The sequence below is a fragment of the Liolophura sinensis genome, chromosome 6 (genome assembly GCF_032854445.1).
Source record: "Liolophura sinensis isolate JHLJ2023 chromosome 6, CUHK_Ljap_v2, whole genome shotgun sequence".
Lineage (NCBI taxonomy): Eukaryota > Metazoa > Mollusca > Polyplacophora > Chitonida > Chitonidae > Liolophura > Liolophura sinensis.
Genome location: NC_088300.1, coordinates 21,110,132 through 21,124,106, shown reverse-complemented (window position 1 = coordinate 21,124,106; position 13,975 = coordinate 21,110,132). Strand labels below are relative to the sequence as shown.

The 13,975-nt window shown below is 40.7% G+C and overlaps 1 protein-coding gene across 1 annotated transcript; it reads left to right on the top strand.

Annotated features, from left to right (window-relative positions):
• Window positions 1-7,880: 7,880 nt before the first annotated feature.
• LOC135466511 (alpha-glucosidase-like) lies at window positions 7,881-13,742 on the top strand. Its single transcript, XM_064744033.1, has 10 exons — window positions 7,881-8,437; window positions 9,122-9,301; window positions 9,489-9,631; window positions 9,789-9,914; window positions 10,584-10,703; window positions 11,080-11,195; window positions 11,557-11,752; window positions 12,014-12,202; window positions 12,401-12,529; window positions 13,065-13,742. The coding sequence occupies exons 1-10, from the start codon at window positions 8,002-8,004 to the stop codon at window positions 13,413-13,415; spliced, it is 1,986 nt and encodes a 661-aa protein (XP_064600103.1). The 5' UTR covers window positions 7,881-8,001; the 3' UTR covers window positions 13,416-13,742.
• The last annotated feature ends 233 nt before the right edge of the window (window positions 13,743-13,975 follow it).

The following is a 13,975-nucleotide window of genomic DNA, read 5'->3' as shown; positions in this document are numbered from 1 at the left end:
AGCAAGAGTTTTTCCCGTAGCCTATGTACAGAGATACAGGCGTGAGCAATCAACTGTACTTTACCCCCCCCCCCCCCCACCCCCCATTCGGTCATCCACAGCAAGAGTTTTTCCCGTGGTTAATGTATAGAGATACAGGCGTGTGGAATCAAGTGTACTCTACCGCCCATTCGGTCATCCGCAGCAAGAGTTTTCCCCGTAGTTAATGTATAGAGATACAGGCGTGTGCAATCAAGTGTACTCTACTGCTCATTCGGTCATCCACAGCAAGAGTTTTTTCCGTAGCCTATGTACAGAGATACAGGCGTGTGCAATCAAGTGTACTCTACTGCTCATTCGGTCATCCACAGCAAGAGTTTTTTCCGTAGCCTATGTACAGAGATACAGGCGTGTGCAATCAAGTGTACTCTACCGCCCATTCGGTCATCCGCAGCAACAGCTTTTTCCGTAGTCTATGTATGGAGATACAGGCGTGTGCAATCAAGTGTACTTTACCGCCCATTCGGTCATCTGCAGTAACAGTTTTTCCCATAGTCTATCTATGGAGGTACAGGCGTGAGCACTCAAGTGTACTTTACCGCCCATTCGGTCATCCACAGCAACAGTTTTTCCCGTGGTTAATGTATAGAGATACAGGCGTGTGTAATCAAGTGTACTTTACCGCCCATTCAGTCATCCGCAGCAAGAGTTTTTCCCGTAGTCTATGTACAGAGATACAGGCGTGAGTAATCAAGTGTACTTTACACCCCCCACCCCCATTCAGTCATCCGCAACAAGAGTTTTTCCCGTCGTCTATGTACAGAGATACAGGCGTGTGAAATCAAGTGTAATTTACCGCCCATTCGGTCATCCGCAGCAAGAGTTTTTCCCGTAGTCTATGTACAGAGATACAGGCGTGTGCAGTTTTTCCCGTAGCCTATGTACAGAGATACAGGCGTGAGCAATCAAGTGTACTTTACCGCCCATTCGGTCATCTGCAGTAACAGTTTTTCCCGTAGTCTATGTATGGAGGTACAGGCGTGTGCAATCAAGTGTACTTTACCGCCCATTCGGTCACCCGCAGCAAGAGTTTTTCCCGTAGTCTATGTATAGAGATACAGGCGTGTGTAATCAAGTGTACTTTACCGCCCATTCGGTCATCTGCAGTAACAGTTTTTCCCGTAGCCTATGTACAGAGATACAAGCGTGAGCAATCAAGTGTACTTAACCACCCCCCCCCCCCCCTCCCCCATTCGGTCATCCACAGCAAGAGTTTTTAACGTAGTTAATGTATAGAGATACAGGCGTGTGCAATCAAGTGTACGTTACCGCCCATTCGGTCATCCGCAGTAACAGTTTTTCCCGTAGTCTATATATGGAGGTACAAGCGTGTGAAATCAAGCGTGCTTTACCGCCCATTCGGTCATCCGCAGTAACGTTTTTCCCGTAGTCTATGCATGGAGGTACAAGCGTGTGAAATCAAGTGTGCTTTACCGCCCATTCGGTCATCCGCAGTAACGGTTTTTCCCGTATGGAGGTACAAGCGTGTGCAATCAAGTGTGCTTTACCGCCCATTCGGTCATCCGCAGCAAGAGTTTTTCCCGTAGTCTATGTATGGAGGTACAGCCGTGTGAAATCAAGTGTATTTTACCGCCCATTCAGTCATCCGCAGCAAGAGTTTTTCCCGTAGTCTATATATGGAGGTACAAGCGTGTGAAATCAAGTGTGCTTTACCGCCCATTCGGTCATCCGCAGCAAGAGTTTTTCCCGTAGCCTATGTATGGAGGTACAGCCGTGTGAAATCAAGTGTATTTTACCGCCCATTCAGTCATCCGCAGCAAGAGTTTTTCCCGTAGTCTATATATGGAGGTACAAGCGTGTGAAATCAAGTGTGCTTTACCGCCCATTCGGTCATCCGCAGCAAGAGTTTTTCCCGTAGTCTATGTACAGAGGTACAAGCGTGTGAAATCAAGTGTGCTTTACCGCCCATTCGGTCATCCGCAGTAACGGTTTTTCCCGTAGTCTATGTATGGAGGTACAAGCGTGTGAAATTAAGTGTACTTTACCGCCCATTCGGTCATCCGCAACAAGAGTTTTGCTGTGATTTATATTAATTCTGGATGTAGACCAACGCTATTTTTTGGACTGTGAAATTACCTTTAATGGTGCCTTGTCCAGGCGATGCCACCTGAAAGTTTCACTCTGACACTAGCATGGACTGAGGTTTTTACTCTTATATAGGTAAACATTATTCTATACAGTTGGAAGCTGTGTGTGTGTGTTGGAGGGCTGAGGGGGAATAATCAGGCTGTATAACGACTGGTGCAAATTGTTTCATTTACAGACACAACTATACGTTCTGGATATGCTGAGATGGTGAGCTACCTGTGTGTTTATGAGATAACGCATATCAAAGGGCTTAGATACGTTTTGCAGATTTGCGTACGTTTGATTTCAAAGTGAAGAGGTGCTCCAATGTCTCAGACACAGCAACTTCAAATGAAGGCACACCTGGAGTAGGATTGCGGCTGTCTATGACATGGTATAGGGGAGACAACTCCGTCGTGCTGTGTTACATTTCCATCAGGAATTCTCGCTGATTGAACGCTCTTCTGGCTTTTGAAGGAAGTCCAGTTCCAGTTTAACTCGCTGAAGCTTATTGTTAGGACGTTTATGAGCTACCTCGTGAGGCAGAGTAACATCCACTAGCGATTCCCAGTTTCGTCCACCGTTATACATTTATTTATTTATTTGATTGGTGTTTTACGCCGCACTAAGTGCACGTCGCTCATACGACGGCGGCCAGTATTATGGTGGGAGGAAACCGTTAGACATGACCAACCGTCATAAAAGCAGGGCGCTAAACAAGAATGATAACAATATATGTACGCAGCACACAGCAGCACAACACAACCAACTGTTTAGTCGTGTAAACAATATTAAACAACGCGAAGGGGAGGGAGGTGGTACAAGTGATGTAGCACTTAAGAAGTCATAAAGCGATGACACCCATGCCTCCAGTACTGATATATATTTATTTATTTATTTGATTAGTGCTTTACGCCGTACTCAAGAATATTTCACTTATACGACGGCTACCATCATTATGGTGAGAGGAAAAGGGACAGAGTCCGAGGAAACCTACGACCGTCCGCGGGTAGCTGACAGACTTTCCCACGTACAGCCATAGAGGAAGCCAGCATGAGCTGGGCTTGAACTCAGAGCGATTGCATCTTGGATCAATAACCAACAGAGCCACGGAGGCCCCTATATATTTATTTATTTATTTGATTGGTGTTTTACGCCATACTCAAGAATATTTCACTTATACGACGACGGCCAGCATTAGGTTGGAGGAAACCGGGCAGAGCCCAGGGGGAAACCCACGAACATTTGCAGGTTGCTCGAAGATGTGGATGTTTGATGTGGCTGAAAATTAAATTTCTTCTCGGGACATAAAAATGGCTTCCCGCGTTCCCAGTCTGTTCGCAGACGACGATTGTCCAATATTTTCGACCTTCGGCGGAAAGATATACATAAAATAAATCGGTAAATAAGAAATATAAAATATGCCTGAAAAATGAAAATATTTGTTCCAATTTTTTGTGGCATATCTTTCTCCATTTTCTTTACAAAAAAAAACATACCCTACGTTCTGCTTTTAATTTATCCTCTAAGCCATAATCAATCGCTCATTGTGATGTGTATGCGTTTTATTCATAGCTGACTTATTATAAATAATATTTCATTTAGGGCTATGCGTTTTTGTCTGCAGTCGCACAGGTTTATATACGGAGGAAAGCGGCAGTTATCCGGATAAAACCACTCCACCTCAGCAAGTATAAAACCTACATGACAAACCTCCTATACAGTTGTGGTCTTCAAAGCGACTCTGTAGAGCACGATCACAATACATATAAAGGCCGGTTTACAATGACGTGATCACATATACAACTATATGCGTGCATGCCATAGACACAGACAGAAAAGCGGAAGGATAAGGCCACTATATATTGCTTAAACTGATTTAAAAAAAATATAACAGACAAGTTCTATCCCGGAATCTCATTCCCAAGGCCTTATATTCTATTTTATCAAAACAGTCAACCGGAGAAGTATCGAAGGAATTGATTGTCCATGTGTATGTTAAACCCACAAAAAATGCTGCACGGACCTGTTTACTGAGTGGCATATTGCAAAACATGCGCGGTGAATACAAAAAGTCTATGTTCAGGATATTTCGGCGCCCAAGGGATATTTCCCTCTTCCTGACGGATTTAGATTATAACCGGAGCAACGTCAGTCATATATCCGCTTGTTCACTCCGGCGTCAGCAGAGGTTTGATGTCGTCACATGTGATATATAATATTCACCGGATACATGCTATATACCATCCGCGTTTTTCGAACAGTGCCATTTGTAACAGGTTGTGATGACTCTAATGTACGTGCGAAGTACACGGATGTGTATCTGACAATGGTATTTATAGAGAAGGGTATAACCTTCTGATCCTAAGCACAAAGGAGTATTTTTAGTATCAACGACCTAGCTGCCCCCATATAAAATCTTCATCTGAACTTAAACTTGAAATGTATTGTTAAAGTCATCGTATTTTGATGTTCACGTTAGTAGTAACGAATTACAATGACTTTCTTCAAAACGGAAGCGAAAAAATATCCAATATCTCTATTGTACCACAATATTCAAATTAGTGGCTGCTTTTGTTTTGTATGGGTATTGCAGGTTCGCCTATTTTATTCTTTGAATGAATACACGTACCATTCCAGGATATAGTGCGAAGCTTTCTCCACCTATATATAGTCTTCACCTCCAAAGGTTATATCCTGTCCCTTCGAATATTCATCGCCCGTGCATGCTCACTATTTTATCATATTGAAAGACACAAAGGGGATTGTTTGGTCTTCCAAGACGAGATCTATATAGCATAGTGTTAACATGCATGTATAGGTCATGCATATAATGTAAAAATGCGTCACGGTTAGAACTAGCCACACGAACCTTGGTATAAGCCTATTAAATATACTTGAAACCCATTATGGAAACTTCGTGTGGGCCTATCATCCCGAGTACAAGGATAGCGCTAGTATCAGACCGTTCAGTCCACCCACACCATGCAGGCCACAACAGTAAACAACCCAATCTGCATGAGGACTGTTCTTCAGTCAAATTAAATGAGAATTTTCGATCAAAACTGTTCGACACCTGCATGCATTATGAGAACTAAATGAAGGCTTCTAAACCAGAACACGCGTATTGGAATTCGCCACTTGAAAACTAGAAAACTCGTATCATTTTTATTAGGTTTAATTATGAGTTAACCCCATTGGGAATTCTGGGTCCTTCACTCATACAAGAACCTATGTTCCCATTACATAACAATAATGTGTCAATGTTGACTTAAATACAAATGCTTGGCCTTCACACAATAAAAATACGCCTATATGCAGGCGGTAGTAAATATTTGCCAAATAAGATGTATTATATCCATATTACGTGATTTGTCAGAAAGTATACATCGGAATATCCGTATTACGTGATTTGTCAGAAAGTATACATCGGAATATCCGTATTACGTGATTTGTCAGAAAGTATATATCGGAATATCCGTATTACGTGATTTGTCAGAAAGTATATATCGGAATATCCGTATTACGTGATTTGTCAGAAAGTATACATCGGAATATCTAAGTTTCGGAAAATCTATGACACACACAAATGATTGCAATGAGATTATAAAGATTATATCACAAGTGACAACTACATAGTTTTATACGTATATAAAAGCATATACGTATAGCGCTGCAGTTCGGGAGAGGTAGATCCAGTGTCAGTCCTGGGTATGGTCACACTTATTACCTTAAAAGAGTAAGTTGTAGCTCCCTCGTGTTAAGCCTTAAGGGGATAGCACAACGACTGGTTGACCCGTATCATTATAATTGTTAGGGTGGTGCAGCTTACTTGACTTCGGTAGGCCTAATTCGTCTCAGTGAAGCAGCACTAGATAAAAGAGCGGTGGAAATCCGTCCTACAACAACGAGGCACATTACACGCACATGCACTCTAAGAACTCCTTCGTCGTCATATGACTGAAAAATTGTTAAGTACGACGTTAACCCCTAGGCACTGGGTTAGAGGTTACAATATTTCAAGTCATGGCTACGCTTACTGCATTCATGTTTCGTTATAGGCCTAAGCATATACTTAAGGATATATATAAGCGGTTTCAAAAGTAAACATCATTTAACACAGTTTTAAATACAGCGCGGAATTATGTCTTATAAATGAAAATCCCCGAATGCTACTTTATTCACGATATTACTCCGGCAACAGTCCTATAGGTTTTATTGTAATCCCTCCATTCATGCTCAGATATTGATAGAGTGGATGCATGCATGCCGCTCAGTTCACATGCGGCTCTGATCGAGCGTCCAACCAAAGTATGTTACACGAACATTTTATAGTTTATCTATACATACGTAGACTCGATTCTAATACATGACATCCGTGTGCTCAGACTGCTCTTTACGGGTCTCGCAAAACAACCTTAGGCCCATATATGGTCAGTATGGATAAAATGTCAACTCATGGTGACCTAAGCAGCGAATAGACATCCTGTTCACATACATGTGTAAACATGCGTGTTGTAAGCAATAAAACTCGGCAAAAATATTCGAAAGTTGTCCACCACGAGTTCGACTTTTACATGAACTGAGGATTCCGTGTTTCATTCAACTAAACAACATGTATACAATATCCTCTTTGAATATTGAATTGCATCATACGGGAAAAGGGGGAGAGGGGGTAGGTTCTTGATTTGTAATGGCGTTTTCCACCTCAATGCAGCGTCATACAGCGCGGAAGACACAATTTGTAGTCCAGGCGGTAATGCGGCTGCCCAGACAGCTGCCAACAGTAACTATTGTCACGTTTGGGCTCAGGTTGATTTCATAAGCCGTCGTGCTTGTACATGTTTTAATTGTGTATGTTGGGGGTAGGGGTGGAGTACGTGAGGGGTAACATACGGCACTTCTAAACTGGAGTAAAGAATGATTTTCTGTGCGCTGCATAAAAAAAAACAACAAAAAAAAAACAAACAACAAAAAAAAAACAAACAAAAAGAATGGAAATGAATGCAAAATTTTTTGGGTCGCATAAGCATTAATTTCTTTCAATGAATATCAACTTACCATATTACACATGTAATCGACACACAAACCTTCAAAGTAAATTAGTCCACTGGGTATAAATAAACACATGTATGCGCGTAGCTGAATTTAAATTGTTTTGTCTCATTTGTGTTAAATTTGACAATTAATTTCTATTAGTCTATTAACTAATACTGGTATTACATTACATTTTGTATATCTCAAAATTTTTTCCACACTTAACAGCCACTTAATGAAGTTGTCCAAAGCCAAAATATAACAGTAGTAGATTTAATTAGTTCATATTTATTATATTCTTACGCAGTTATTTTTGGCCTGAGTGCAAAATTGAAGACCTGATTTTTAACACACAAACTTGCTTCATCAAATATCAAAATCAAATAAATAAATCATAAAAATCAACCTATCAAATAAATAAAATATTTAAGGAGTTCTACCTACGTTTCGGTTAACCTGGGACAAATACAAAAGGTAGCATATCCACGCCAGGTTTCTTTCTGCTGACATGTTATAGTTCCTAACTACGTGAGCTGGATGTTGCTGTTATCTTAACCATTATTGCTTGTGTCTGTGTTTTGACAGGTGTGACGTGAACACGACATGGGCACTTCAAGTGCTGCTCGGTCATTCCCGGTGCTCCGCCTTCGCCAAACTCCGTAGGACTGGTTTTGTATTACTGCGCGAGAGCCCGGATCTTATAACTCGGCGAAGCCGCCAGCTTGCATCATACGAGACGAGAAGGGCAAACGGAAGAGTGCGTTCGAGGGGCTAAGAGAGGAAACATTTCAACAATTTGCCTGATAACTGCTGGTTACCAGGCCCCCGCTCTCCAAAATGGATTCAGTGGTTAACGAAAACTACAAAGATGGGGAAAAACAGAAAATAGAAGACGACATGGCTGCCAACGCTGAAGGAAGCGAATTCGATGATTCAAAGGCCAAATTTTTGAATGGCGGAAAAGGACTTGAGGAAACAACGATTGATGTTGAGATTAAATCTAAAGATGGTGACTCCTTCACTGGTTTGGGAAAAGAAGAACTGATGGAGTATGCGACAGATCCATTTTGGGTACGAACGCGGCTGATTTTATTCATCCTGTTCTGGGTGGGCTGGATAGCCATGTTAGCGGCCGCCATTGTCATCATCGTGTTGGCGCCACGTTGTCCCTACCGACCCGACCAGAAATGGTGGAATAAGGAGGTTGTCTATCAGGTGTACCCGAAATCGTTCCTGGATGGAGCTAACAATGACGGCCTGGGTGATCTAGCAGGTGAACCATAAATTTGGACTTCATACTTATGGTTTAAGTTAACAAGAAATAGTTCAACATCCGGGTACTGCGCGAGCATGTAGTCATTGAGTGCTTTGTCATGTATAATGCACTTGTATCTGTGTCAGATTGTATGGTCAACAGCAGCTAGTCTAAAATTGAGCTAGGCTATTTGTTTCACGTGATCACTGAAGTTGTTAGATACTACATTAGATCCCAAATCTATCTAGGTCATTATACTAGCTGATCCGTGTCCAGCCCACAATGTGCACAAATCTGTGTAATACAGGTCGGAAGTCGTGACCATCCTTTCGTGTCAGAAACAAAACGGCGGCCCAATTTTAAAGCATTAGAGAAAAGTAAAAAAATAACACCACGAAAGCTCTGCAGAAATACTCAGACTATCTGGAATGCTAAAAATTACACAAAACCAACAGATACAGAATCACTGATAATGATTCATAATCTAGCATTTTGCTATACAATAACTTTGGGAGGACCATTTTCTTCACCCACGCCGCTTGTTACTAAGGAAATAAAGTGATCTCTAGCTTCCGATTCGTCTTACAGAAGTAGATGATGATGATGATGAAATAAGTCCAACAATAGACTAGAAGCAAAATTAAGGTAAAGGGCAAAGTCCAATCAAATCTTTATTTCTTGTTTTTTTTTCTTTTTGATCAGGAATCAAGCAGAAGTATGACTACTTTAACAATTTGACGGCCAATGTTATATGGTTGAATGCAATTTACCAATCGCCTCTTTTGGATTCTGGTTATGACGTCACTGATCACAAGAACATTAGTGAAGTGTTCGGAACTGTGGATGAATTGAAGGATATGATGAAACAGTTGCACAAGAAAGGTAAGTGTGCATTTTAATAAACTCTATTGCAAGAATAGTGTTCAAATATTTAGTATAAACTATCAACATATAACTTACTACAATGTAAACTTCAGGGTGGGTTTACTTAGGATTGTTTTTATACATGTAGTAGTCTTGTCTTTCCTGCATTTTTAAAATGGATACACATGGAGATTTCTAATTGCAGGAAAGAAGGTTGTGCTGGACTTTATCCCAAATCACACAAGTGACAAACATCCCTGGTTTGAGAAAAGTCGTAACAAGGAAGGGAAGTATGCAGACTACTATGTCTGGGCACCAGGGACTCAAGGCACTCCTCCAAACAACTGGGTAAGTTTAACATCTACTGGGTATATAGTGCAAATTCTGGATACCAGAAATGTTTGAAATTGTTTGATTACAAAATAGTGTTTTTATTTCTGTTTCTGTTAAAATAAATTTAATAAAACAGTTTGATCCTTATTAATGATATTAATTGATATTACAGAAAAGTGTGCACGGCGGTTCAGCATGGAAGTTTGATGATGTTCGTAAGGAGTATTATCTTCATCAGTTCCTTGACTTTGAGCCAGAGCTGAACCTGAGAAACACTGATGTGATGGAAGAGATGGAGGTAGGGGAGCCTAGTCTTGTGAAAGTATACCCAAAATGGGATGAATTAGCTTATAAACAGTGTACAACAGAGAGACTAATGAACTAGACCAGTAAAAGTTTGGATTGGAGGTTTGTAGCCTTCATTTCTGTATTCTGTGTAGGCTTTCAGTGTCAGCTGCTTCATGTTCTCTCTGAATATTTTTAAGAGATGACTGCTTACTTTGTTACTCTGCTGGAGACAAGCAACCTGCACAACATACTCTCTTATCTTATCTGTGCTCCAGAAAGTCCATCACCATCTTCTCTTTACAGAAATATTAATTAGGTCTTTGGTAATTCAGTTGAAAGACTGAGAGTGTGGCTTAGATGGCTCAAATGCTTGCTAGTTGTGACCATCAGACCCTTGACTAATTAAGTCGAATGTTTCAATCCAGCCCTGGATGTTTCTGCTTTGTATCATGTCAGGAGGTTTGTTACACACCAGGCGACTGTTGAAGGTTTACTCTGGTTTTCTCCACCCATAAGTCCTCATTACATCAGTAAAAAATTCTGGAGTAAGGCATTTATGACCAGTCAGTCAGTAAATTAAAAGGTATTGTGTACATTTATATGGTTTATGTCCTGGTTTTGGGTGAAATCGTTGAGCAAAGAATCTGCTGCTATATTTTGACTTTGTGTGTGTGTGTAGAGTATTCTACGTTTCTGGCTGGAGATGGGTGTAGATGGGTTCAACATCGTTGGAGCGCCTTATCTGGTCGAGAGTGATCAACTGGGCAAAGATGAGAACAGCACAGGTGTTGGTAGACAGGTGAGTGTTCAGATAAAGTACCAGCTCCTCATGGGCAAACTTTGTACAATGTGTCACTTGTTAACCGTGACAATTGGTGTCCAATTTTGCTGTTTATATTTTGCCATCGTCTGTCTGCCGTAGTTTGTAACATGTTGATAATATTTTTGATAATCCTGTGAATCTAGGGATTTATGATTTATGATTATCAGATGTCTGATTTCCAATTTTGTGGAAAATTATCAAAAACTTATTACAGGAGGTAGGATCTAGTATATATCAGTTTAGTTCTATCTATTCTCCTGCCTTGTAAAGGCAGGTCTTATTTAGAAATTTCTAATAGCTTTCCTGGCATTTGTGTGCGGTTCTTGTTTTAAACCCCCTTTTGTTACTTCAGGATGACTACGAGTATGTGGACCATTCTCTCACAGCTGACCAGCCAGAAACCTTCGATGTTATAAGCAAGTTCCGAGAAATTGTTGATTCGTATGTGAAGAAACCAGGCAGTGAAAGGTTAGAATTGATAATGACCTTAAGCCTGTTTTATAATGTGCACTGGGCCCATTTGCATGAAGCCTGTTTTATCTTGAAAAATTAACAAAACAAAAAGGCTTGATATATGTGAGTGTAACATTGAGACATTAGCATGTTGTAATTAGCGTAATAATAGATGTATTGCACTTGTAAATATGGACCAAGTAAAAAATCACCTATAGTGTGCGCCTCTACTGATAACTAAGTCACCATGCTAAAACAAATCTTGGTATGGGGTGAAATGCTAGTGAGATACATGAAACAGGTGTTGGTAATTCTTTTATTGATAATTTTTTTCTTTTACATCTATCTTAACATATGTATTTTTACTTTGTAACAGACTGTTGTTCGCATCTGTGAAGGGGACAGTCAATACCACAAATCTGTATATGGGTACACCAGAGAAGAAAGGGGTTCACTTGGTCATCAGTCAGGCGTTGGTGAATCGCAAACCAGACTGCAATGCTCTGTGTCTGCAGGACCTGATTGACAGTCAGCTGACAGGGCAGGTTAAGGACGGCTGGACAGGCTGGACGGTAAGATAATGCTGTAGTCTTCCATTCGCTATACAACCCATCATCTCTCTTGTATTAGGCGTCTGTTCAAAATACCAACAGCCTAATAATTATGACACTTAAAAGGTCATCCAAATTGTGTTGATCTTTGATTAACAGTATTTGTGTGGTGCTTGTAAGGCGTAATTTGCTCTCGTCTCTGACCTAAGCTGCGCCAACCTTGGTGTATTTCAGTGAAAGCCTTGTGACGGTTAACCATGTTTCATTTTTCTTTGTTCACAGCTCAGTAACCAGGACTCGCATCGTTTTGCCAGCCAAGTCGGAGATAAACATGTCAAGGCTATGCACACCCTGCAGTTACTTCTTCCAGGCACACCTGTCATCTATTATGGAGATGAGATAGGACTAAAGGATGCCCCGGTTCCTATTTTTAACTTAACACAGGATCCAGTGGGCAAAGCCGCTGGAGAGGTAAGCATACTTGGTATAAAGTAGTGAAACAGTTCTATGTCTTAAGTTTTAAAGTTGGACCTTAAGTGCAATGTAGGCGAAGTTTTCAACTGAAGCTTTTTCCAGATGTGAACAATTTAAGGTATCCAATTGAAACTGTTCTAATAGAATTCTTGTATTTGATAGTGTGGTGTAATTTGCACTTTGTCCTTGTTGTAGTCTGGCTACCAACAAGTGTCTAGGGATGCCTATCGTACTCCAATGAGATGGAATGGGAAGAAGAATGCTGGATTCTCGTCAGCCACGCCATGGTTACCAGTGGACACTAAGTCTCAGCCTAATGTACAAGTATGTCACGCTTGCTTTAGTTCCATCAGGAACATGTTTTATGGAACTTGTGGAAGCAAAAATTCGTAGTGTTGGTAAATTTATAGCATATGATCAGGTGTGATCACGATGTGAAGTCAAAATTTCAGATCACTTCAAAGTTGTTATTTCTGATGTAAAAAGGTCAGAATATTGCTTTGCAGCGTAAATTCTAGGTAACTGATAGTACAACAGATTTCGGCTAAAATAACAGAAAGGAAAATACCAAATCTAATTATTAAAATTTGACTTAAGTCTAAGATCGCTTGGTGAACCTGGTACATTTGTTGCGTACCAGTGAAGATGAACAATAGCACTTGTATTTCAATGCTTATTCCATGCTTCCAGTGTTACTTGTATTTATTGGAACAGAGGTACATGTATTTCAATGCTTAATCCATGCTTCAAGGTTATTCATGCCCATTAGATATACCCAGTTTTGCATTTGAATCTTCTGTTAGATAGCCCTAGATTTTTGACATTCTCATGATTTTCTCCATTCTACTTTTGCCTGCAGGCTCAGTTGGCTCACTTTGCTGGCTACACCTCCCTTGAGTTTTTCTTCAAGTTAGCCGGTCTAAAGAAAGAACCATCATTCCAGTGGGGAGAGATGAGTTATTCTGTGGTAAACCAAAACCTACTCTCATTCTTCCGTGAAGCGGAGGGCTTCCCAGGCTTTCTTGTTGCCATCAACTTTGGGAAGGCAAATGTAGTGAAGACCTTCACCAAAGAGAATGGGGAGCTGCCCGAGACAGGGGAAATAGTGGCCCATTCATCTGGCACTGGGGGCGAGTATTCTGGAATCCACAAATTGAAGGGTCATTCTGTCCTCCTAAAGCCAGGAGACGTGGTCATCTACAAGCTGTAACATCTTCATAACCACCAGCAAAGAAGAGCTTATTAACTCAACCGACAGCAATTTTAACATAAAAATAGCATCTCCATAACAGATATTTGTCTCGTCCAGAGTGGTTTAATTTCTTTACTAATAATTGTTAGGCTTGTATGCATTACAGCCTTGTTGAACGAAATACTCTGCGTCGCTTCAGAAAGATATGATATGAAGTATTAAATTCTAACTTTGGTATAATAGTCCTCATACTAATAGTAATGGTATTCATACCAAGTGTTGCAATCACTTTGCAGAAGAGATTTGTTTGAAGGGAAAGTTAATAAAACCGTGCTCTCATTTTAATGAAGGAGTTGACTTGATATTTATAGATGAAGGAAGAAACTATTTGTGGCAACTATTTTGAACGATATTGGCACAATGAGTGCTTTGGCTGCAGCTCTTAAATTCGGTCTCTGAGCACTCCAGTTTCCACAAGGCACTCACGGTTTCCACCGCCGCATAAACTTGCCGGGCGTCATAGAATTGGAAAATGTTGGAATACGGCGTTAAACATCCATCACGTAAAATAACACTAA